This window comes from Acipenser ruthenus, chromosome 24 (assembly GCF_902713425.1).
Source record: "Acipenser ruthenus chromosome 24, fAciRut3.2 maternal haplotype, whole genome shotgun sequence".
NCBI classification, from domain to species: Eukaryota; Metazoa; Chordata; class Actinopteri; order Acipenseriformes; family Acipenseridae; genus Acipenser; species Acipenser ruthenus.
This window is the reverse complement of record NC_081212.1, coordinates 13,362,957-13,387,383: the sequence shown is the minus strand read 5'-3', so window position 1 is coordinate 13,387,383 and position 24,427 is coordinate 13,362,957. Positions and strand designations below refer to the sequence as shown.

At 43.9% G+C, this 24,427-nt stretch overlaps 1 protein-coding gene across 2 annotated transcripts in view; it reads left to right on the top strand.

The window, feature by feature from the left end:
• The first annotated feature begins 485 nt into the window (after nucleotides 1-485).
• LOC117962945 (collagen and calcium-binding EGF domain-containing protein 1-like) overlaps nucleotides 486-24,427 on the top strand; it is a 108,578-nt gene continuing 84,636 nt past the window's right edge. For both annotated transcript variants that reach the window (XM_058998394.1, XM_058998393.1), the window contains exons 1-2: nucleotides 486-873; nucleotides 2,085-2,165. In XM_058998394.1, coding sequence (XP_058854377.1) covers nucleotides 767-873; nucleotides 2,085-2,165 — 188 coding nt within the window. In that variant the 5' untranslated portion in view covers nucleotides 486-766. The remainder of the gene's footprint in view (nucleotides 874-2,084; nucleotides 2,166-24,427) is intronic.

Here is a 24,427-nt window from a genome sequence, read left to right as displayed (position 1 = left end):
AATGTATGTTCTTACGTAATTTAGAATGTAAAATAATAAAAAAAAAGGATTTGGTAAAGCCCAGGGGTTAATTTGTTACACTGTTTTGTAAAAAGTGGCGTTGCACACACAGTGTCGATGAAGATTTATTTATTTATTTATTTCTGCCTGGTTATTCTCGCCGCCGACCTTTCAGAAAACACTTAGTCTGGCATTACAGTATTTTTCAATAGGTCTATTGGGGCATGGTTATTTTAGAAAAAAATACGTGATATGTTTGAAATAGACTGGAATTCTGAGTGCTTGAAGCTGTGAATGATATCAAACAATAAAGTCTAACAAATAAACTGAAACAAGTATTCATTAACATTTTAAGATCAAGAACAAAAACAAAAAGAGAGAGGTGTGGGTTTGTGCCACAGGAGGGCGACATTCAGCTAGCTTTCCGTGGAAAACACGAAGAAGTCTGAAGCAGGAAAGTGAACAAGCAGGCAGCCGAATGCGCGGCGTGCGTGCAGCTCACCAGCACCCTCAGGGCTGTGGATATCAAAGCAGCTACAGCAGCAGGCAGGTCAGACAAGAAGACACTCGCAATTTAAAAGGGTGGTGGAGGATATTTCACAAAGTGGACACAGGGTTAATGAAACCTTAACCAGGCAAAGGTCACGCTGGATTTCATTGTAAGCACTTCCAAAAGTCCTGAGCAAGACGGTTCTGATCTGTTGAGCACATTGGATAGAGTGCTGCTTTTTTTCTCACAGATTCAGAAAGTGAGAGAGAGAGAGAGATGGAGATTTGTGAAGCTCGCCTCTCGGTTTTTCTCACCTTATTCCTAGTCCCATGTGTTTCTACTGTCACTGCTTCATACAACCACACAGGACCAGGATTTCAGAGGTAAGAGAGAAAGAACCCTGCCTTTGTACAACTCTGATCAGAACATTAAACTGTTTGAACCCAGAGAATATTTTCATGGTTAGAGTGCTGAGCTGCAGTGGGGAAGGCAGTGTGTTTGAGTAGCTCAGTGGTTAGAGTGCTGAGCTGCAGTGGGGAAGGCAGTGTGTTTGAGTAGCTCAGTGGTTAGAGTGCTGGGCTGCAGTGTGGAAGCCAGTGGATTTGAGTAGCTCAGTGGTTAGAGTGCTGAGCTGCAGTGGGGAAGGCAGTGTGTTTGAGTAGCTCAGTGGTTAGAGTGCTGAGCTGCAGTGTGGAAGCCAGTGGATTTGAGTAGCTCAGTGGTTAGAGTGCAGGGCTGCAGTGGGGAAGGCAGTGTGTTTGAGTAGCTCAGTGGTTAGAGTGCTGGGCTGCAGTGTGGAAGCCAGTGGATTTGAGTAGCTCAGTGGTTAGAGTGCTGAGCTGCAGTGTGGAAGGCAGTATGTTTGAGTAGCTCAGTGGTTAGAGTGGTGGGCTGCAGTGTGGAAGGCAGTGGGTTTGAGTAGCTCAGTGGTTAGAGTGGTGGGCTGCAGTGTGGAAGGCAGTATGTTTGAGTAGCTCAGTGGTTAGAGTGCTGAGCTGCAGTGTGGAAGGCAGTATCTTTGAGTAGCTCAGTGGTTAGAGTGGTGGGCTGCAGTGTGAAAGGCAGTATGTTTGAGTAGCTCAGTGGTTAGAGTGCAGTGCTTCAGTGGGTTTGAGTAGCTCAGTGGTTAGAGTGCTGAACTGCAGTGGGGAATGCAGTGGGTTTGAGTAGCAGCTGTAATTACTGTCCCCTTCTGCAATTATGAATTAGTAAATGGAAAATCTATAGTTTTGAGCAGGGGGTGCAGGAATTACCAGCGGACCTCTAGTTGTCATTTTTGAAACACCTACTTTCAGATGTTCATCTTTAGAAAAGGAGGCACAGTAGCTGAAAAGGGAGTTAGTAATCCTGGTAAGCAAGTTCAACTCCAGAACATGGCAAAACCACTCTCAGTACAGAGGACTTGAAGCTGGGGAAATATCTATTCCTTGGGGACAATGGGTATGGCCAGTGAGAACTAATGTGTCCAGAACCACATTTCTGAAGGCAAGTCTCCTAAAGCCACAGAGCTATAGCTTAGCGTATTGTAGGACATGGTCAGGGCCTCCAGTTCAGTTTGTTTGAGCCAGTTTGAGCCTGATTATCTTTTTCACAGAGAAGGCTGTCCAGACAACAAGATTGTGACCATCGAGTACCCCTGTGCCAAGGCAGGGGGGGAGAAGGGCATCTGCTTCAGGTAAGAGTCTTTGAGAAACCCACTGCTTTCCACGCTGCAGCCCAGCACGCTAACCACTGAGCTACTCAAACCAACTGCCTCCCATACTTCAGCCCTGCACGCTAAACACTGAGCTACTCAAACCCACTGCCTTCCACACTGCAGCCCAGAACTCTAACCACTGAGCTACTCAAACCTACTGCCTTCCACTCATCAGCCCTGCACCCTAACCACTGAGCTACTCAAACCAACTGCCTTCCACACTGCAGCCCTGCACTCTAACCACTGAGCTACTCAAACCCACTGCCTTCCACACTGCAGCCCAGAACTCTAACAACTGAGCTACTCAAACCCACTGCCTTCCACACTGCAGCCCAGAACTCTAACAACTGAGCTACTTAAACCCACTGCCTTCCACACTGCAGCCCTGCACTCTAACCACTGAGCTACTCAAACCCACTGCCTTCCACACTGCAGCCGTGCACTCTAACCACCGAGCTACTCAAACCCATTTCTTTTCCAATGCTGTTTTCATTTTCTAATATTGAAATTCCATCTGAGTTTTCAATCAAACTGAAACACATTGCCCAATGTCTTAATGAAAGTCAGTATGCTTCTTTAGCATGTGTGTGTTTTTCATATTGGCAGAAAGTCCCGGCCATATGTGAAATATCTGAAACAGGCATTTCTTTTCATTGTCCATGTCAGAATGTGAGTGGTGCAGGAATCGCCACGCACACCACAGCTGATCACAGTAGAGCTTTTCAGCAGTCTTACAGCTACGCCCTTTCACCAAGATGGCCGACTTCCGGTTCTGTCCTACCATTGAGTCAGCCCATCCCTGTGAAGGTGTACCACCAGCCTTACTTAGCGCCTTCCCAGGTCAGGAGGTGTATTTGCAGCACAGATAGCTTCTCTCCTGTTCAAATTCCATTCTTAGCGCCCTCCCAGGTCAGGAGGTGTATTTGCAGCACAGATTGCTTCTCTCCTGTTCACATTCCATTCTTAGCGCCCTCCCAGGTCAGGAGGTGTATTTGCAGCGCAGATTGCTTCTCTCCTGTTCAGATTCCATTCTTAGCGCCCTCCCAGGTCAGGAGGTGTATTTGCAGCGCAGATTGCTTCTCTCCTGTTCACATTCCATTCTTAGCGCCCTCCCAGGTCAGGAGGTGTATTTGCAGCACAGATTGCTTCTCTCCTGTTCACATTCCATTCTTAGCGCCCTCCCAGGTCAGGAGGTGTATTTGCAGCGCAGATTGCTTCTCTCCTGTTCACATTCCATTCTTAGCGCCCTCCCAGGTCAGGAGGTGTATTTGCAGCACAGATTGCTTCTCTCCTGTTCACATTCCATTCTTAGCGCCCTCCCAGGTCAGGAGGTGTATTTGCAGCGCAGATTGCTTCTCTCCTGTTCACATTCCATTCTTAGCGCCCTCCCAGGTCAGGAGGTGTATTTGCAGCACAGATTGCTTCTCTCCTGTTCACATTCCATTCTTAGCGCCCTCCCAGGTCAGGAGGTGTATTTGCAGCGCAGATTGCTTCTCTCCCGTTCACAGTCCATTCATGTAGAAGAGATACAGTACAGTTATTGTTAGACTGGAGAACCAAAAGTCATTCTTTTATTAAGCAAAACATTCTGAAGTGTACGTGGTCCCAGGGTTAAACAGTGCCTTATATCAAAGTGAACTTTTCCATTTCCAGTGCATCCCATTCACATTGTCAATACACTAGCCCTTAAGAGAGGCATATCCCCAGTAACAAGGATACACTGCGGTGGAGGTGCTTGTCTATCATAGTGATATTTATACAGCACTCAAGGTTGTTTCAGCCAATGCAAGCACAGATAGTCATTAATTTAATATGGAGCTACAGCACAAATCTGATCCAAAGCATGTAAATATATCCTGAACCATGCAGTTACACTGCGGAATGTGTGATTATAGCCATGCAGTTACACTGCGGAACGTGTGATTATAGCCATGCTGTCACACTGCTGAACGTGTGATTATAGCCATGCTGTCACACTGCTGAACGTGTGATTATAGCCATGCTGTCACACTGCTGAACGTGTGATTATAGCCATGCTGTCACACTGCTGAACGTGTGATTATAGCCATGCTGTCACACTGCTGAACGTGTGATTATAGCCATGCTGTCACACTACAGCCCCGGATGAAACCTGCATTGCACTTGAATTTAACACAATACGCACCACGGTTCCATTTTTTTACATCTTCCAATAACCTACTGTATTAGTATAGAGAAGTTTACAGAACGTTTAAAAGGGACCAAGAACAAAGTACACAGAAAGAGTACTTGAAACTGCAAACGCAAGTCAAAAAGGAAGTTAGAAAAGCCAAGAGAGAGATAGAAATGAACATTGCCAAGGGGGTTAAAACCAGTTCCAAAAAGTTGTTCCAATATTACAACAGCAAAAGAACATTCAAGGAGGAAGTAAAATGTCTCAGAGACACAAATGGCAAAATCATAGATGAAGAGAAGAAAATAACAAATATATTAAATGATTACTTTTCATAGGTTTTTACAAAGGAGGATATGGACAATATGCCCCACATGTTAACCTGTTCCTATCCAGTTTTAAATAACTTTAGCATAACAGAGGCAGAAGTGTTAAAGGGACTAGGAGCTCTTAAAATAAACAAATCCCCTGGGCCGGATGAGATCCTCCCGATAGTACTCAAAGAAATGAGAGAAGTTATTTACAAACCGCTAACCAAGATCACGCAACAGTCTCTTGACACAGGGGTTGTACCGACAGACTGGAGAATTGCAAACGTAATCCGATCCACAAAAAGGGAGACAAAACCGAACCAGGTAACTACAGACCAATAAGCCGACAGACTTCTATTATACAGTGGTTTGCAGAAGTATTCACCCTCTACCAATAATGTCACATTTTGTTGAATTACATAATGTATGCACAGTTTTTCAAAAAAACATTTTTTATTCAAAGCTGTAGTGGTTAAACTGAACACTGTTATATGAGGAGGAGGTTAAATGTCAGCAAAACTTGCAAAGAAAATGTACAAAATGAAAGTTACTGGTTGCATAAGTATTCAGCCCCTTAAGTCAGTACTTGGTAGAAGCACCTTTTGCAGCAATTACTGCTATGAGTCTTTTTGGATAGGTCTACACTAGCTTTGCACAGTAGGATGGTGAAACTGTTGCCCATTCTTCACAGGAAAATTGTTCCAGTTCTGATAAGTTTGTTGGGGATCGTCGATGGACTGCAATTTTCAAGTCTCGCCATAAATTTTCAATTGGATTCAAGTCAGGACTTGACTGGGCCACTCAAGAACATTAATTCTCTTCTTGTTCAACCACGCCAATGTGGCTTTGGCTTTGTGCTTCGGGTCATTGTCCTGCTGAAATGTGAATTTCCTCCCCAGTTTCAGAGTCTTGGCTGACTCAAACTGGTTTTCCTCAAGGATTCGCCTGTACTTTGCACCATCCATTCTCCCCTCTATCCTGACAAGCTTCCCAGTCCCTGCTGAAGAGAAGCATCCCCATAACATGATGCTGCCACCAGCATGCTTGACAGTTGGGATGGTGTTGACTGGGTGATGTGCAGTGTGGTGCTAGCACCAGATGTAACGCTTAAAATGTAGACCGAAAAGTTCAATTTTTGTCTCATCTGACCACAAAACCTTTCCCACATGTCTGCAGTATCATCTACATGCTTTTTTGCAAACTCCATACGTGCTTTAAGATGAGGCTTTTTGAGTAATTGCTTCTTTCTTGCCACCCGTCCATACAGGCCAGCTTTGTGTAGGGACCGGCTTATTGTTGATGTGTGAACACTGACTCCCATCTCAGACACAGAACTTTGCAGATCTCTTAAGGTCATTGTTGGCTGCTCAGTTTAGGAGGGCAACCTGATCTGGGTAGTGTCTGGGTGGTATGATGCATCTTCCACTTCTTAATGATGGACTTCACTGTGCTGAGAGGGATAATCAGCGCCTTTGAAATTTTCTTGTGCCCTTCTCCTGCTCCGTGCCTCTCTACCACTTTATACCTGACTTGTTCGAAAGCTCCTTGGTCTTCATGGTTGCTTTGTTGGATCACTATGTGAGTTGCAGCTTGAAAGTCTTTATATACTTGAGGGAAATTATCTACAAGTTAAACCACTTTGAGTACACACAGGCTGAAACCATTTCACTAATTTTGTGACCTTTCAAACAAATCATTTGCACCTGAGCTGATTTAGGGCTGCAGTAGCAAAGGGGTTGAATAGTTATGCAACTGAGATTAATCTGTTTTTCTCTGTAAATCTTACTTATTTATATTCTAAATGCATTTTTTAACATTATCAATGTCGAGCAGCTTGTGTAGATTCTACATGTAAATTTGTTAATTTGAAAGCATCGTGGAGCACACTCAGGTGCCAACAAAATGTGAAAACTTTGCAGGCGGGTGAATACTTCTGCAAACCACTGTATGTAAACTTACGGAAACTATAATAAGATCCAAAATGGAAAATTACCCATAACAGTATCCTGAGAGACAGTCAGCATGGTTTTAGGAAAGGACTAACCTGCTTGATTTTTTTGGGGTGCAACATTGACAGTGGATAATTGTAAAGCATACGACATGGTTTATTTAGATTTCCAGAAAGCTTTTGACAAAGTCCTGCATAAAAGATTAATTCTCAAACTGAATGCAGTAGGGATTCAAGGAAATGCATGCACATGGATTAGGGAGTGGTTAACATGTAGAAAACAGAAAGTACTGATTAGAGGAGAAACCTCAAAATGGAGCGAGGTAACCAGTGGTGTACCACAGGGATCAGTATTAAGTTCTCTGCTATTCCTAATCTACATTAATGATTTAGATTCTGGTATAGTAAGCAAACTTGTTAAATTTGCAGATAACACAAAATAGGAGGAGTGGCAAACACTGTTGCAGCAGCAAAGATCATTCAAAGTGATCTAGACAGCAATCAGAACTGGGCAGACACATGGTAAATGACATTTAATAGAAAAATGGTCAACCCAAGAGACTTTTTCGACCTGAAAAAAGAAACGAGGACCAGGGGTCACAAATGGAGATTAGATAAAGGGGCATTCAGAACAGAAAATAGGAGGCACTTTTTTACACAGAGAATTGTGAGGGTCTGGAACCAACTCCCCAGTAATGTTGTTGAAGCTGACACCCTGGGATCCTTCAAGAAGCTTCTTGATGAGATTCTGGGATCAATAAGCTACTAACAACCAAATGAGCAAGATGGGCCGAATGGCCTCCTCTCGTTTGTAAACTTTCTTATGTTCTAACTATTACCAAGGTCCTGTGGAGTTAACTACTATATGAAATAACTTGAAACAAAATTGTTCATTTATGAAAAATAGCAATTTACCACATTTATAAAACCCAATTGAAACCAAATTGATAAGCAAAATACAGACACACACTATTAACATAATAGTTTTAAACATAAACAAAAACAAACCAAGAGCACCAATTAGATATGGGATCCACAGTCGCTTTAAATATGTATCAGAGTAACAACACAGAACCACGTTCAGTTACAAATACAGAGCATTTAATAATTGTTTAAAAGAATGGGGAAGTAGCTAAGCAACATATGCAGAGACTCCCTGCGACACCTGCAAGCAAATACCTGGGTGATTAAAGTGAAAGCCTTTCTGAGAGCTGCTGGATCTGTGGAATTCCTGTGTACTTCCAATGAAACATTGGTCAGCGGCTAACACACTCTGGTGAAGGTGAGAACGATTTGATTAGCAAGGACTTGAAGTGCCCCCGGTTTCCATCCCTCGCTGGGCATGTTATACTGGCCCGGTCTCCATCCCTCAAGCATGTTATACTGAACCGGTCTCCATCCCTCAGGCATGTTATACTGGCCCTGTCTCCATCCCTCGCTGGGCATGTTATACTGGCCCGGTCTCTATCCCTCGCTGGGCATGTTATACTGGCCTGATCTCCATCCCTCACTGGGCATGTTATACTGGCCCGGTCTCTATCCCTCGCTGGGCATGTTATACTGGCCTGATCTCCATCCCTCACTGGGCATGTTATACTGGCCTGGTCTCCATCCCTCGCTGGGCATGTTATACTGGCCCGGTCTCTATCCCTCGCTGGGCATGTTATACTGGCCCAGTCTCCATCCCTCACTGGGCATTTTATACTGGCCCGGTCTCTATCCCTCACTGGGCATGTTATACTGGCCCGGTCTCTATCCCTCGGGCATGTTATACTGGCCCGGTCTCCATCCCTCGCTGGTCTCTATCCCTCGGGCATGTTATACTGGCCCGGTCTCCATCCCTCGCTGGGCATGTTATACTGGCCCGGTCTCCATCCCTCTCTGGGCATGTTATACTGGCCCAGTCTCTATCCCTCGCTGGGCATGTTATACTGGCCCGGTCTCTATCCCTCGCTGGGCATGTTATACTGGCCCAGTCTCCCTCAAGCATGTTATACTGGCCCCGTCTCCATCCCTCGCTGGGCATGTTATAGTGGCCCGGTCTCTATCCCTCACTGGGCATGTTATACTGGCCCGGTCTCTATCCCTCGGGCATGTTATACTGGCCCGGTCTCTATCCCTCGCTGGGCATGTTATACTGGCCTGGTCTCCATCCCTCGGGCATGTTATACTGGCCCGGTCTATATCCCTTGCTGGGCATGTTATACTGGCAAAGCCATGAATCTTAGTGAAGCCAGCCATTCAAAATGGTTAATACAAATTAGGAAGCCAAATAACCTGAATGCACATCTGTACAAGCCCAAGTTCTACTGTCATAGTATTTACAGTAGAGCCTGTATGATATTGTCCCATACCCTCTGTTTACAGATGGACCGCTGACATGTGTCATTTACACACACTGCTACCAACTCAGAGGTACAGTTGGAAACTGATGAATGCACATTTTATTATGGGTCTAAAACATTAAATCAGCTTTTAGCAAGACAGAATGGATTCAGTTGCAGTAAAAAAAAAAAACGAAAAAAAAAACCTGCATTTGAGAATTCGGTTTCACTGTTTACATGTAAAACAAGCTGCCCAGTTTAACCATAATAAAAGAAAACAAGTAAGAAAGCAAGCAAGCAAGGGATGCTTACTGCACCGCTAAAAAGCAAGGGATACTTACTGTATTGTTAAAAAACAAGGGATACTTACTGCACTGTTAAAAAGCAAGGGATACTAACTGTACTGTTAAAGCAAGGGATACATACTGTATTGTTAAAAATCAAGGGATAATTAGTGTACTGTTAAAAAGCTGAAACAAAGTTTGTGTTTGTGTGCGTACCTTTTGTGCTGTCTTTTTCTGTCTTAAAATGCACATGTGATACAAAAACAAAACAGCTGTCGGTTTGCTTTGACATGGCTGAGAAAGAAAGCACGAGAACTGATTGTAAATCGTGGCTTTGTTACATTATTATTATTATTATTTATTTCTTAGCAGACGCCCTTATCCAGGGCGACTTACAATTGTTACAACATATCACATTATACATTATACAGATATCACATTATACATTATACAGATATCACATTATTTTTACATACAATTACCCATTTATACAGTTGGGTTTTTACTGGAGCAATCTAGGTAAAGTACCTTGCTCAAGGGTACAACAGCAGTGTCCCACACTGGGGATTGAACCCACAACCCTCCGGTCAAGAGTCCAGAGCCCTAACCACTACTCCACACTGTATGCCACTGCTTTTTTTGCAGTCATTTTCACAGATATAATTCTTTGTAGATTGCATGTGCAGTACTGTACTGTGCTGTTTTAGACACACTGATGAACCTGACATTGTTAATTTATAATCCCACAACATTGATAATGCAACTGCAAGGTAGTGTAATGACTCCCTCTGAGATGTGATATTTTAACCGACGGACCCCTGGAATCAAATGAATTCTACTGGAATCGGTTAAGCAGAAGCAAGAAAATGTGAGAATGCATTTTATTATCTGAAAGTCTGGGCCAAAGTCTCTATGAAGAGTAGAACTAAGTCAGTTCTGGTGGGAGGAGAGAGACTGGAATGGAGTATAATTCAGTGGAGACAGTCACTGTATAAACACAGGCTGTGTGTTCTGGGGGACCAACACTTAATTAAAGCTGTCTGTCTCCTCCACACACAGACTGGCAGGTGGTGTGAGTCACTGGGTCTGCAGTCAGGGTGCGAGGACAGAGACGAGCTGTGAAGAGACCAAACAGAAACTACATTGAGGAATGTTGCCATGTAAGATATGCACAGAGTAATCAGCCCCTCTCTTCAGATCTTGGGCTTACTTGTTATAACATGTGTAGCCTCCTCCCCAGTATCTTTGCTTGTTTTTCATTTTTGGAAACAATTAAAGTAGAGAGTGATTTAAGCAACAGAACCCTGAACAGCGGGCATGGCCGGCTGGTATTCAGCACACCAGGGGTGTACCATTCAGACACTATCGGGCACTGGAATGGTGATCAGGGCTTTACTGGGATTAGAAACTGGGAAGCAGTGATCTGACTGGTATTCTAAGTTACACATTTATTTAGCTCATCAGTGTTTCCCTTCCGTTTGGCCTTGTTGAGGCTTGACGTTCTATCTGAATGTTTTGTGGTCAACTACAATGTGGCAGTGCCCTGCAATGGAGCTAACTGATTGGTAGATGAAAGTTCTGATTTTTTAATATAGCTGTACATATATTTCAAGCTATAGTATTGCATTTTAAATATCTGCATATTCCAAATTAAAGTATATCAAAGAACCAATGATAATGTAGCTGGTGCTGTGAAGAAAGGGGCTCAGGAAATGGAAATAAGAAGTATAGTATAGTATTCCGATGTCATGTGATTCTATCATCATACAGATTTTACTTGTACAATCATTTCATCAACATGCCATTGCCCTTCCATTCTGCCTCCAGGAGAGTTTCTATATCACAGTAGGGGCACCACTTCCTCTAGAGCAGCTCATACGTGTGGCATGCTGAAGAGAACAGTCTGGTGTTCCACAGAGCACTGAGATGATCTAATAAACCCCAGTGCGTCTGGAATAAACACGCTATCAGCTGCTTTTTCACTTCCGCCCGTTTCTTATTAAGCGTGCTGGGGAGGGAGTATATCAGGGATCAGTATGATCAGTCCCAGCTGCTCTGGAAAGCACAGTGTTTGAAACAATCCCGTCCCAGCACGTCCAAAGAACTCTAATTTCACTACTTAGCGCACTCACAGGTCGGGAGGGAGATTTACAACCAAAACTCATTGTATTTCTGTCACAGGGACCCATTTCAAACATACAATGCTAAGAACCCTGAGTCTGTGTAGCAATGTGCTTGTAGGATTGTATTGAATGACTGGAATTGGGGTTCTGTTCATGACAGCCTTCTCAGTCGCTCTTCTCTTAAACCAGTAAGTGGTAGAAGGTCCTATTTTATTCTTGTTCACTTCTATAAGGTTCTGCATTCATTGTGCTCTGCCTCTGGGCCTGGGCTGAGAGGTGTCCACAGAGCTGCTCTGACCATCAGTCCTTATCTCTTCAGTTGTGTCGTTATTCTTTCTTTGGAACAGCCTTGGGGTTCTGGAATGCCCTTCCAGATTCCATTGTGTCATTGTCAAGCCTCTCCGGGTTTAAAACTGCTGTTCAGCATCATCTGCGTTTTGAGGTGAACTTGTTTTAGTAAATAAACTAAACTAAGCTATAGTAAACTTCTATTTGTATTTTAAAGCATGACATATGGTACTATACTTGGATAAAGAAATCCCTGTTTGCAAATCAAGTTTTCAGTTATTCCATCTGGAGGGTAACATTGTCCCCACCCCTTCAGTGGCTTCTTTCCTGTCATGAATGAATTAGCAGCTTCCCTTATTGACTGACATCCTTCTAGCCAGTAGCATGCTTTGACCCAGAAGACACTGCTGAAGTGAAATGACCCAGGAAGTGCAAGTGCAAACAGATAACCCCAAAAAAGAAGGCATAAAACAGAGAGCTTTCTTTAACCTTCAGTAATACCAGACATCATGTGTTAAAAAGAAAACAAATGAGTGCTATAACATGTGTTTCTTTCAAAACTGCACATTTTAGATGTTTCCAGCTAATGGAAGAGCAAAAAGGGTAAGATTTATTATAAATTATTACATTATTTGGTTAGCTTCAGTTACAGGTGAAATCATGGCAAAGTGCAGTAAATTACAGAATAGCACACCACACCACAGACATCAGTCCATAAAATAGCACACCATAGACATCATTCCATAAAATAGCACACCATAGACATCATTCCATAAAATAGCACACCATAGACATCATTCCATAGAATAACACACCATAGACATCATTCCATAAAATAGCACACCACAGACATCATTCCATAAAATAGCACACCACAGACATCATTCCATAAAATAGCACACCATAGACATCATTCCATAGAATAGCACACCATAGACATCATTCCATAGAATAGCACACCATAGACATCATTCTATAGAATAGCACCCCACAGACATCATTCCATAGAATAGCACGCCACAGACATCATTCCATAGAATAATGGGCAAGATTATCGTGGATCTCACTGCATTGTGATTGGGTGAGGTTATCAGGTTATCGTGGATATCACTGCATTGTGATTGGGCGAGGTTATTGTGGCTATCACTGCATTGTGATTGGGTGAGGTTATCAGGTTATCGTGGATATCACTGCATTGTGATTGGGTGAGGTTATCGTGGAGATCACTGCGTTGTGATTGGACGAGGTTATCAGGTAATCGTGGATATCACTGCATTGTGATTGGGTGAGGTTATCATGGATATCACTGCATTGTGATTGGGCGAGGTTATCATGGATATCACTGCATTGTGATTGGGTGAGGTTATCAGGTTATCGTGGATATCACTGCATTGTGATTGGGCAAGGTTATCAGGTTATCGTGGATATCACTGCATTGTGATTGGGCGAGGTTACTGTGGATATCACTGCATTGTGATTGGGCGAGGTTACTGTGGATATCACTGCATTGTGATTGGGCGAGGTTACTGTGGATATCACTGCATTGTGATTGGGCGAGGTTACTGTGGATATCACTGCATTGTGATTGGGTGAGGTTATCGTGGATATCACTGCATTGTGATTGGGTGAGGTTATCGTGGATATCACTGCATTGTGATTGGGCGAGGTTATCATGGATATCACTGCATTGTGATTGGGTGAGGTTATCATGGATATCACTGCATTGTGATTGGGTGAGGTTATCGTGGATATCACTGCATTGTGATTGGGTGAGGTCATCATGGATATCACTGCATTGTGATTGGGTGAGGTTATCATGGATATCACTGCATTGTGATTGGGTGAGGTTATCATGGATATCACTGCATTGTGATTGGGCGAGGTTATCATGGATATCACTGCATTGTGATTGGGTGAGGTTATCAGGTTATCGTGGATATCACTGCATTGTGATTGGGCGAGGTTATCATGGATATCACTGCATTGTGATTGGGCGAGGTCATCATGGATATCACTGCATTGTGATTGGGTGAGGTTATTGTGGATATCACTGCATTGTGATTGGGCGAGGTTATCGTGGATATCACTGCATTGTGATTGGGCGAGGTTATCGTGGATATCACTGCATTGTGATTGGGCGAGGTTATCATGGATATCACTGCATTGTGATTGGGTGAGGTTATCGTGGATATCACTGCATTGTGACTGGGTGAGGTTATCGTGGATATCACTGCATTGTGATTGGGTGAGGTTATCGTGGATATCACTGCATTGTGATTGGGCAAGGTTATCATGGATATCACTGCATTGTGATTGGGCGAGGTTATCATGGATATCACTGCATTGTGATTGGGTGAGGTTATCGTGGATATCACTGCATTGTGATTGGGTGAGGTTATCGTGGATATCACTGCATTGTGATTGGGTGAGGTTATCATGGATATCACTGCATTGTGATTGGGTGAGGTTATCGTGGATATCACTGCATTGTGATTGGGCAAGGTTATCATGGATATCACTGCATTGTGATTGGGCGAGGTTATCATGTATATCACTGCATTGTGATTGGGTGAGGTTATCGTGGATATCACTGCATTGTGATTGGGTGAGGTTATCGTGGATATCACTGCATTGTGATTGGGCGAGGTTATCATGGATATCACTGCATTGTGATTGGGTGAGGTTATCATGGATATCACTGCATTGTGATTGGGCGAGGTTATCATGGATATCACTGCATTGTGATTGGGTGAGGTTATCGTGGATATCACTGCATTGTGATTGGGTGAGGTTATCGTGGATATCACTGCATTGTGATTGGGCGAGGTTATCATGGATATCACTGCATTGTGATTGGGTGAGGTTATCGTGGATATCACTGCATTGTGATTGGGTGAGGTTATCGTGGATATCACTGCATTGTGATTGGGCGAGGTTATCGTGGATATCACTGCATTGTGATTGGGCGAGGTTTTCATGGATATCACTGCATTGTGATTGGGTGAGGTTATCGTGGATATCACTGCATTGTGATTGGGCGAGGTTATCATGGATATCACTGCATTGTGATTGGGTGAGGTTATCGTGGATATCACTGCATTGTGATTGGGTGAGGTTATTGTGGATATCACTGCATTGTGATTGGGCGAGGTTATCATGGATATCACTGCATTGTGATTGGGCGAGGTCATCATGGATATCACTGCATTGTGATTGGGTGAGGTTATCAGGTTATTGTGGATATCACTGCATTGTGATTGGGTGAGGTTATCAGGTTATTGTGGATATCACTGCATTGTGATTGGGTGAGGTTATCAGGTTATCGTGGATATCACTGCATTGTGATTGGGCGAGGTTATCATGGATATCACTGCATTGTGATTGGGTGAGGTTATCATGGATATCACTGCATTGTGATTGGGCGAGGTTATCGTGGATATCACTGCATTGTGATTGGGTGAGGTTATCGTGGATATCACTGCATTGTGATTGGGCGAGGTTATCGTGGATATCACTGCATTGTGATTGGGCGAGGTTATCGTGGATATCACTGCATTGTGATTGGGCGAGGTTATCGTGGATATCACTGCATTGTGATTGGGCGAGGTTATCGTGGATATCACTGCATTGTGATTGGGCGAGGTTATCGTGGATATCACTGCATTGTGATTGGGCGAGGTTATCGTGGATATCACTGCATTGTGATTGGGCGAGGTTATCGTGGATATCACTGCATTGTGATTGGGCGAGGTTATCGTGGATATCACTGCATTGTGATTGGGCGAGGTTATCATGGATATCACTGCATTGTGATTGGGTGAGGTTATCGTGGATATCACTGCATTGTGATTGGGTGAGGTTATCGTGGATATCACTGCATTGTGATTGGGTGAGGTTATCGTGGATATCACTGCATTGTGATTGGGCGAGGTTATCATGGATATCACTGCATTGTGATTGGGCGAGGTTATCATGGATATCACTGCATTGTGATTGGGTGAGGTTATCGTGGATATCACTGCATTGTGATTGGGTGAGGTTATCGTGGATATCACTGCATTGTGATTGGGTGAGGTTATCATGGATATCACTGCATTGTGATTGGGTGAGGTTATCATGGATATCACTGCATTGTGATTGGGTGAGGTCATCATGGATATCACTGCATTGTGATTGGGTTTGACTCAGTGAACAGCTTTCCAACCAATGCTGCAGGGTCAGGAGAGGAATATTGAGCCTTGAAGGCAGAGCTTTTCAACTCCGATACTGCGGGGTCAGCAATGGTGTAGTGACAAAAAGTACTGGAACACCAGTTCAAATACAGATCTTTCTAACCCAAATCATAAAAATTCACATTTTATTTGTACACTGAACTTGAGGTTACATTTAATAGTTAATGCATTCGTCTCGCATTCGACTTTTAGGCTACTCCCTCTTTTTTCTTTTTTTTTTTTTTTAAATAAATTTAGTAATCACCAATTATTTTATTATTTTCTCCCAATTTGGAATATCCAATTATTTTTAAGCTCAGCTCACCTCTACCACCCCCGCGCTGATTCGGGAGCGGCGAAGACGAGCACACGTTGTCCTCTGAAGCGTGTGCCGTCAGCCAACCACTTTTCACACTGCAGACTCACCGTGCAGCCACCTCAGAGCTACAGCGTCGGAGGACAACACAGCTCTGGGCAGCTTACAGGCTGCTGGGGTTGCTGGTGCGCGGTGAGCCGAGGACACCCTGGCCGACCTAATCCCCCCCTCCCTGGTCGGAGCTCAGTCAATTATGCGCCGCCCCCTGGGAGCTCCCGTCTACGGTCAGTAATAGAATAGCCTGGACTTGAACCGGCGACGTCCAGGCTATAGGGCGCATCCTGCACTCCACTTTGTGATGCGCCAATCGTGAGCTCCTAGGCTACTCCTCCTTGATCAGTGCTTCCAGCCACATTTGGCTTGTTTTGAAAGCATTAGCGAGTAAATGTTGTCTTTGGTGATTTGGTTGTTTTTTTCTATTCCTTTTGATTATGAAGTCATCTCCAGGGCAGAACTTCAGTCACCACTATGCCCTGTATAGTGTATCACATCCTCCCCCCATCTTTTCTGGGGGGAGGACATGATACACTTACGAATCACACAAACGTTCGGTTATTTTTTATTTGTCACCAATTTAAGAACTGTATCAGTACAATTTAGAATAGTTTTTGAGTTTATTTTTACAGACTATCTGCTGACAGTTCTGCACTTTTCTGTAATTCTACACTACATTCTGAATATCTTAGTTTTATTCTCTGGCTCTACTGCATTTGATCTCATCAGATTAAAAAACAGCAAGACAGGTACATAAATAAATAGTTTATAACATTACTTACCAGGTTTTTTTTTTAATTTTAAGTAAATGTGTAGCACTTATTTATGCTTTTGTAATATATATATATTAAATCATATAAGCAAGAGCAGTCGTTCATTCCAAACCCCTGGTCTCTGCACTGACCGATATATAAAGCAGCTTTAAACCTGTGTTTATGGCCACAGTCATAGGATGCACTTTTGCTGTCTTCTTCATCAGCATTTTTACAAAGAAATGAGTTTGCCGCCTTCTTCTTCTTCTTATTTGTTTATTTAGCGGACGCCTTATCCAAGGCGACTTACAGAGACTAGGGTGTGTGAACTATGCATCAGCTGCAGAGTCACTTACAACTATGTCTCACCCGAAAGACGGAGCACAAGGAGGTTAAGTGACTTGCTCAGGGTCACACAATGAGTCAGTGGCTGAGGTGGGATTTGAACCATGGACCTCCTGGTTACAAGCCCTTTTCTTTAACCACTGGACCACACAGCCTCTTAAAGTAGCACTGTAGTTTGTAATAAAAGTACCTAATGTTCTCTTTATTCCATCACAAGGACGACTCACATGATACTATATGTGCCTTATCCGTTCCGGCTTGACTACACCACTGGGGGTCAGGAGAGGAATATTCATCCTTGAAGGCAGAGCTGGCCAAACGCTTTAGTTAAAAGAAATCAGCTGGAAACACAAAGGTGAACAGTAATACTGTTGCTTGCTGAATATACTTAATATATGTCTTGCCGTGATTGGTATACACAACACATTAATTCCCTCTCAAAGTCCAGACAAGCAGTGTAAATTCACTATAATGGGCATGTACAAATCTGGGCGTGGCCGTGTAATTGTATTGTGCTCAGTGAGCACAGGCATTTCTCTGTGTGTGTATATATATATATATATATATATATATATATATATATATATATATATATATATATGTATTTATATATATAAATATACACACATAGATTTTCCTCCATACAACTGGCTACAGCTCTCCAATCAAGGGATAGAGTGCACCTCAGTCTAGACCTTCACTCAGATTGGAGTCCAGGAGTCCAGATGTTAAAGGCATGAGAGTCTAGTGAGTCAGCCCGCTACGGCACCTTTCCCTGTATACAAGGCATAATACAATTAATCCTCTGTTTATCAAATCCCAGCTGTGAGCTCCTCGATGCCAGCAGAGGGGAATGCAATGCAGGGTTTGATTTTATGAATCAAACTGAATGGTAGAGATACCCCTCCCTTTGAGACTGGAGTGAATCACCAACACTCGCACTGCAAAAAGCAGTGTCCGGGGACGCTGACACCAACACTCGCACTGCAAAAAGCGGGGTACGGGGGAGCAGGACACACACACTGCAAACAGCAGGGACAGGGGGGATCAGGACACTCGCACTGCAAACAGCGGGGTACGGGGGGAGCAGGACACACACACTGCAAACAGCAGGGTATGGGGGGAGCAGGACACTCGCACTGCAAACAGCGGGGTACGGGGGGAGCAGGACACTCGCACTGCAAACAGCGGGGTACGGGGGGAGCAGGACACACACACCGCAAACAGCAGGGTCCGGGGACACCGACACCAACACTTGCACTGCAAACAGCGGGGTACGGGGGGAGCAGGACACACACACTGCAAACAGCACGGTCCGGGGGGGATCAGGACACACACACTGCAAACAGCAGGGTACGGGGGGAGCAGGACACACACACTGCAAACAGCAGGGTCCAGGGGGGATCAGGACACACACACTGCAAACAGCAGGGTCCAGGGGGGATCAGGACACACACACTGCAAACAGTGGGGTATGGGGGGTGCAGGACAGGACACACACACTGCTAACAGTGGGGCCCAGGTGGTGGGGACACGCACTGCAAACAGTGGGGTACAGGGGGCGTATGGAGAATTGAGAATGGTCTCTCATAAAAGTTTAGCTAATACATCATGGTGAAATCATTTGAAAGTGTGATAAGGCACATGTAGTATCTTCATGTGCAAATAGTAAACCAGTGCAGCCCAACGAATGGGCCATTGAGCTCTCCAAAGTGGCTCTTCTGATTCACAAGAGAAGCCCCCCATGAGAGTCTTTTAATGGGTTTGAAAAGACTGTTAGGATGCAGATACATTGAAGCAGTGGTAAAACATGACACATGTTTAATAAGCACAAACATACTAAAGCTGTGTCTTTTGCAGTCTCGTGAAAACCCATCCCATCTACTGCATTTGATAGTACTGAATAGATATAGGTTTGAAAGGAGGTATAACTGCAGTGTACAAAAATAAAAATGAAAAAATGGACACAAAAGGTTTACATGATTAAAAAATAAGTGATTTCAGGACGTTTTGGACAAATATCCTGAAATCAATATTTTGTTTTTATCATTTAACCCTTTTGTGAACTCCCTTGGGTCTGAATTCTGTTTCATTTGCTTGTCTCTGTACATTTCTCCAAAGTATCCGTCAGTGTGTTCTGTGTCTCTGTCCAGCTGAATGTTTGAGTACATCAACACATCTGGAGTGAACTTCATGCACACCGTTCTGGATAATGGGGACGGATCGACAGATGAGTAAATGCAGAATGACTGGGCAGGGATATTGCTGCCCATTTAACCACATCTTGCTTTCACTAAATATCTTGGTATCCCTGAATAGATAATTGCCCCATCTTCATATACATGCAGACGATTTTAATGAGCACAATACGGTGATACATAGGTGAAGAAATGAACTAATATTGTGAACCCTTTTCATTGCATCTTTAAGAGTGTCACACAGCATCACAAGTACAGCAGCTGTCGCATACACAGGCACACACACACTGAGTGGAAGTGGATGCTGTCTCTGTTTGTGTATTGCGGGGGGTCTGTGACCCCTTTTTGGGCTCCACTTCCCCTCCTTCTTGCAGAACATCTGCCTGAGACAAGGATCAATGGGCTTTCTGTGGGCTGAAGGCTGCATGTTGTTTTAGACCACAGATTGCAACACAGGGCTTTGCTTCTCAGTCCGGAGGGGAGATGCTTCTCAATGCATGGTGTGCCAGGGCTGCACAGGAAATGCTGCAGGACGTCACTGGTGGGTCTGTGTGGTCAAATCCCTGACTGCTCCCTTTTATTATTCATTTCGATTGCCCAATTATTTTATCCCAGAGGTTACTCATTATTTTTGAATGGAAACTTGCTGAATAATATTGTGTTAACATATTGAAGTACATACTGCTTTGTAATTCTCCATGTACTTAATGAAAAACTGACAAAAATTGAAAAATATAACATGAAATACTATAATACCATTATGGCTTCTGGTAGATGTTTTGTGATATCATTTTGTAGTTTCTTTGAATACATGATGTTAAATAAAATATCTAAAATATATATATAATTATGTCTCAATCCTAAAATTCTAGGTGATGCAAAACATTTGGCCATAGCTGTACTCTCCCTCATACAGCCAGGTGACTGCCCTACACTCCCCTTACTGTACGACTCACCCTTACCAGTTGCATTACGGGGTCCCTCACTGCTTCCTACTGACTGACCTCCAGGTCCCTAACACAGGTTATGGACCTTGAAGACACTAAGGAAGACTTCGAGATGAAACATTTGACAAAGGCCTTTGTTATATCATTTCCAAGATCACGGCAGACATTGAAAGTTCAGCTCTAACTGATCCATTTCCTGTATTCTGATGCAAAGATTCTCAGCATGGAGCTCTTTTTATTGAACGTGCTGGCTCTCAGATCCACAGTACTGAGTTCTCTATACTATGTGCTGAACGTGCTGGCTCTCAGATCCACAGTATTGAGTCCTCTATACTATGTGCTGAATGTGGTGGCTCTCAGATCCTCAGCACTGAGTTCTCTATACTATGTGCTGGCTCTCAGATCCACAGTACTGAGTTCTCTATACTATGTGCTGAATGTGCTGACTCTCAGATCCTCAGCACTGAGTTCTCTATACTATGTGCTGAATGTGGTGGCTCTCAGATCCACAGTACTGAGTTCTCTATACTATGTGCTGAATGTGCTGGCTCTCAGATCCATAGTACTGAGTTCTCTATACTATGTGCTGAATGTGCTGGCTCTCAGATCCACAGTACTGAGTTCTCTATACTATGTGCTGAATGTGCGGACTCTCATATCCACAGTACTGAGTTCTCTATACTATGTGCTGAATGTGCTGGCTCTCAGATCCACAGTACTGAGTTCTCTATACTATGTGCTGAATGTGCTGGCTCTCAGATCCACAGCACTGAGTTCTCTATACTATGTGCTGAATGTGCTGGCTCTCAGATCCACAGTACTGAGTTCTCTATACTATGTGCTGAATGTGCTGGCTCTCAGATCCACAGTACTGAGTTCTCTATACTATGTGCTGAATGTGCTGGCTCTCAGATCCACAGTACTGAGTTCTCTATACTATGTGCTGAATGTGGTGGCTCTCAGATCCACAGTACTGAGTTCTCTATACTATGTGCTGAACGTGCTGGCTCTCAGATCCACAGTACTGAGTTCTCTATACTATGTGCTGAATGTGGTGGCTCTCAGATCCACAGTACTGAGTTCTCTATACTATGTGCTGAATGTGCTGGCTCTCAGATCCACAGTACTGAGTTCTCTATACTATGTGCTGAACGTGCTGGCTCTCAGATCCACAGTACTGAGTTCTCTATACTATGTGCTGAATGTGCTGGCTCTCAGATCCACAGTACTGAGTTCTCTATACTATGTGCTGAATGTGGTGGCTCTCAGATCCACAGTACTGAGTTCTCTATACTATGTGCTGAACGTGCTGGCTCTCAGATCCACACTGAGTTCTCTATACTATGTGCTGAACGTGCTGGCTCTCAGATCCACAGTACTGAGTTCTCTATACTATGTGCTGAACGTGCTGGCTCTCAGATCCACAGTACTGAGTTCTCTATACTATGTGCTGAATGTGGTGGCTCTCAGATCCACAGTACTGAGTTCTCTATACTATGTGCTGAATGTGCTGGCTCTCAGATCCACAGTACTGAGTTCTCTATACTATGTGCTGGCTCTCAGATCCACAGTACTGAGTTCTCTATACTATGTGCTGAATGTGGTGGCTCTCAGATCCACAGTACTGAGTTCTCTATACTATGTGCTGAATGTGCTGGCTCTCAGATCCACAGTACTGAGTTCTCTATACTATGTGCTGAATGTGCTGGCTCTCAGATCCACAGCACTGAGTTCTCTATACTATGTGCTGAATGTGGTGGCTCTCAGATCCACAGTACTGAGTTCTCTATACTATGTGCTGAATGTGGTGGCTCTCAGATCCACAGTACTGAGTTCTCTATACTATGTGCTGAACGTGCTGGCTCTCAGATCCACAGTACTGAGTTCTCTATACTATGTGCTGAATGTGGTGGCTCTCAGATCCACAGTACTGAGTTCTCTATACTATGTGCTGAACGTGCTGGCTCTCAGATCCACAGTACTAAGTTCTCTATACTATGTGCTGAATGTGCTGGCTCTCAGATCCACAGTACTGAGTTCTCTATACTATGTGCTGAATGTGGTGGCTCTCAGATCCACAGTACTGAGTTCTCTATACTATGTGCTGAACGTGCTGGCTCTCAGATCCACAGTACTGAGTTCTCTATACTATGTGCTGAATGTGGTGGCTCTCAGATCCACAGTACTGAGTTCTCTATACTATGTGCTGAACGTGCTGGCTCTCAGATCCACAGTACTGAGTTCTCTATACTATGTGCTGAATGTGCTGGCTCTCAGATCCACAGTACTGATTTCTCTATACTATGTGCTGAATGTGGTGGCTCTCAGATCCACAGTACTGAGTTCTCTATACTATGTGCTGAACGTGCTGGCTCTCAGATCCACAGTACTGAGTTCTCTATACTATGTGCTGAACGTGCTGGCTCTCAGATCCACAGTATTGAGTCCTCTATACTATGTGCTGAATGTGGTGGCTCTCAGATCCACAGTACTGAGTTCTCTATACTATGTGCTGAATGTGCTGGCTCTCAGATCCACAGTATTGAGTTCTCTATACTATGTGCTGGCTCTCAGATCCACAGTACTGAGTTCTCTATACTATGTGCTGAATGTGCTGGCTCTCAGATCCACAGTATTGAGTTCTCTATACTATGTGCTGGCTCTCAGATCCACAGTACTGAGTTCTCTATACTATGTGCTGAACGTGCTGGCTCTCAGATCCACAGTACTGAGTTCTCTATACTATGTGCTGGCTCTCAGATCCACAGTACTGAGTTCTCTATACTATGTGCTGAATGTGGTGGCTCTCAGATCCACAGTACTGAGTTCTCTATACTATGTGCTGAATGTGCTGGCTCTCAGATCCACAGTACTGAGTTCTCTATACTATGTGCTGAATGTGCTGGCTCTCAGATCCACAGTATTGAGTCCTCTATACTATGTGCTGGCTCTCAGATCCACAGTACTGAGTTCTCTATACTATGTGCTGAATGTGCTGGCTCTCAGATCCACAGTATTGAGTTCTCTATACTATGTGCTGGCTCTCAGATCCACAGTACTGAGTTCTCTATACTATGTGCTGAACGTGCTGGCTCTCAGATCCACAGTACTGAGTTCTCTATACTATGTGCTGGCTCTCAGATTAACAGTACTGAGTTCTCTATACTATGTGCTGAATGTGGTGGCTCTCAGATCCACAGTACTGAGTTCTCTATACTATGTGCTGAATGTGCTGGCTCTCAGATCCACAGTACTGAGTTCTCTATACTATGTGCTGAATGTGCTGGCTCTCAGATCCACAGTATTGAGTCCTCTATACTATGTGCTGGCTCTCAGATCCACAGTACTGAGTTCTCTATACTATGTGCTGAATGTGGTGGCTCTCAGATCCACAGTACTGAGTTCTCTATACTATGTGCTGAACGTGCTGGCTCTCAGATCCACAGTACTGAGTTCTCTATACTATGTGCTGAATGTGGTGGCTCTCAGATCCACAGTACTGAGTTCTCTATACTATGTGCTGAATGTGCTGGCTCTCAGATCCACAGTACTGAGTTCTCTATACTATGTGCTGAATGTGCTGACTCTCAGATCCACAGTACTGAGTTCTCTATACTATGTACTGAATGTGCTGGCTCTCAGATCCACAGTATTGAGTCCTCTATACTATGTGCTGGCTCTCAGATCCACAGTACTGAGTTCTCTATACTATGTGCTGAATGTGCTGGCTCTCAGATCCACAGTACTGAGTTCTCTATACTATGTGCTGAATGTGCTGACTCTCATATCCACAGTACTGAGTTCTCTATACTATGTGCTGAATGTGCTGGCTCTCAGATCCACAGTATTGAGTCCTCTATACTATGTGCTGGCTCTCAGATCCACAGTACTGAGTTCTCTATACTATGTGCTGAATGTGCTGGCTCTCAGATCCACAGTATTGAGTCCTCTATACTATGTGCTGGCTCTCAGATCCACAGTACTGAGT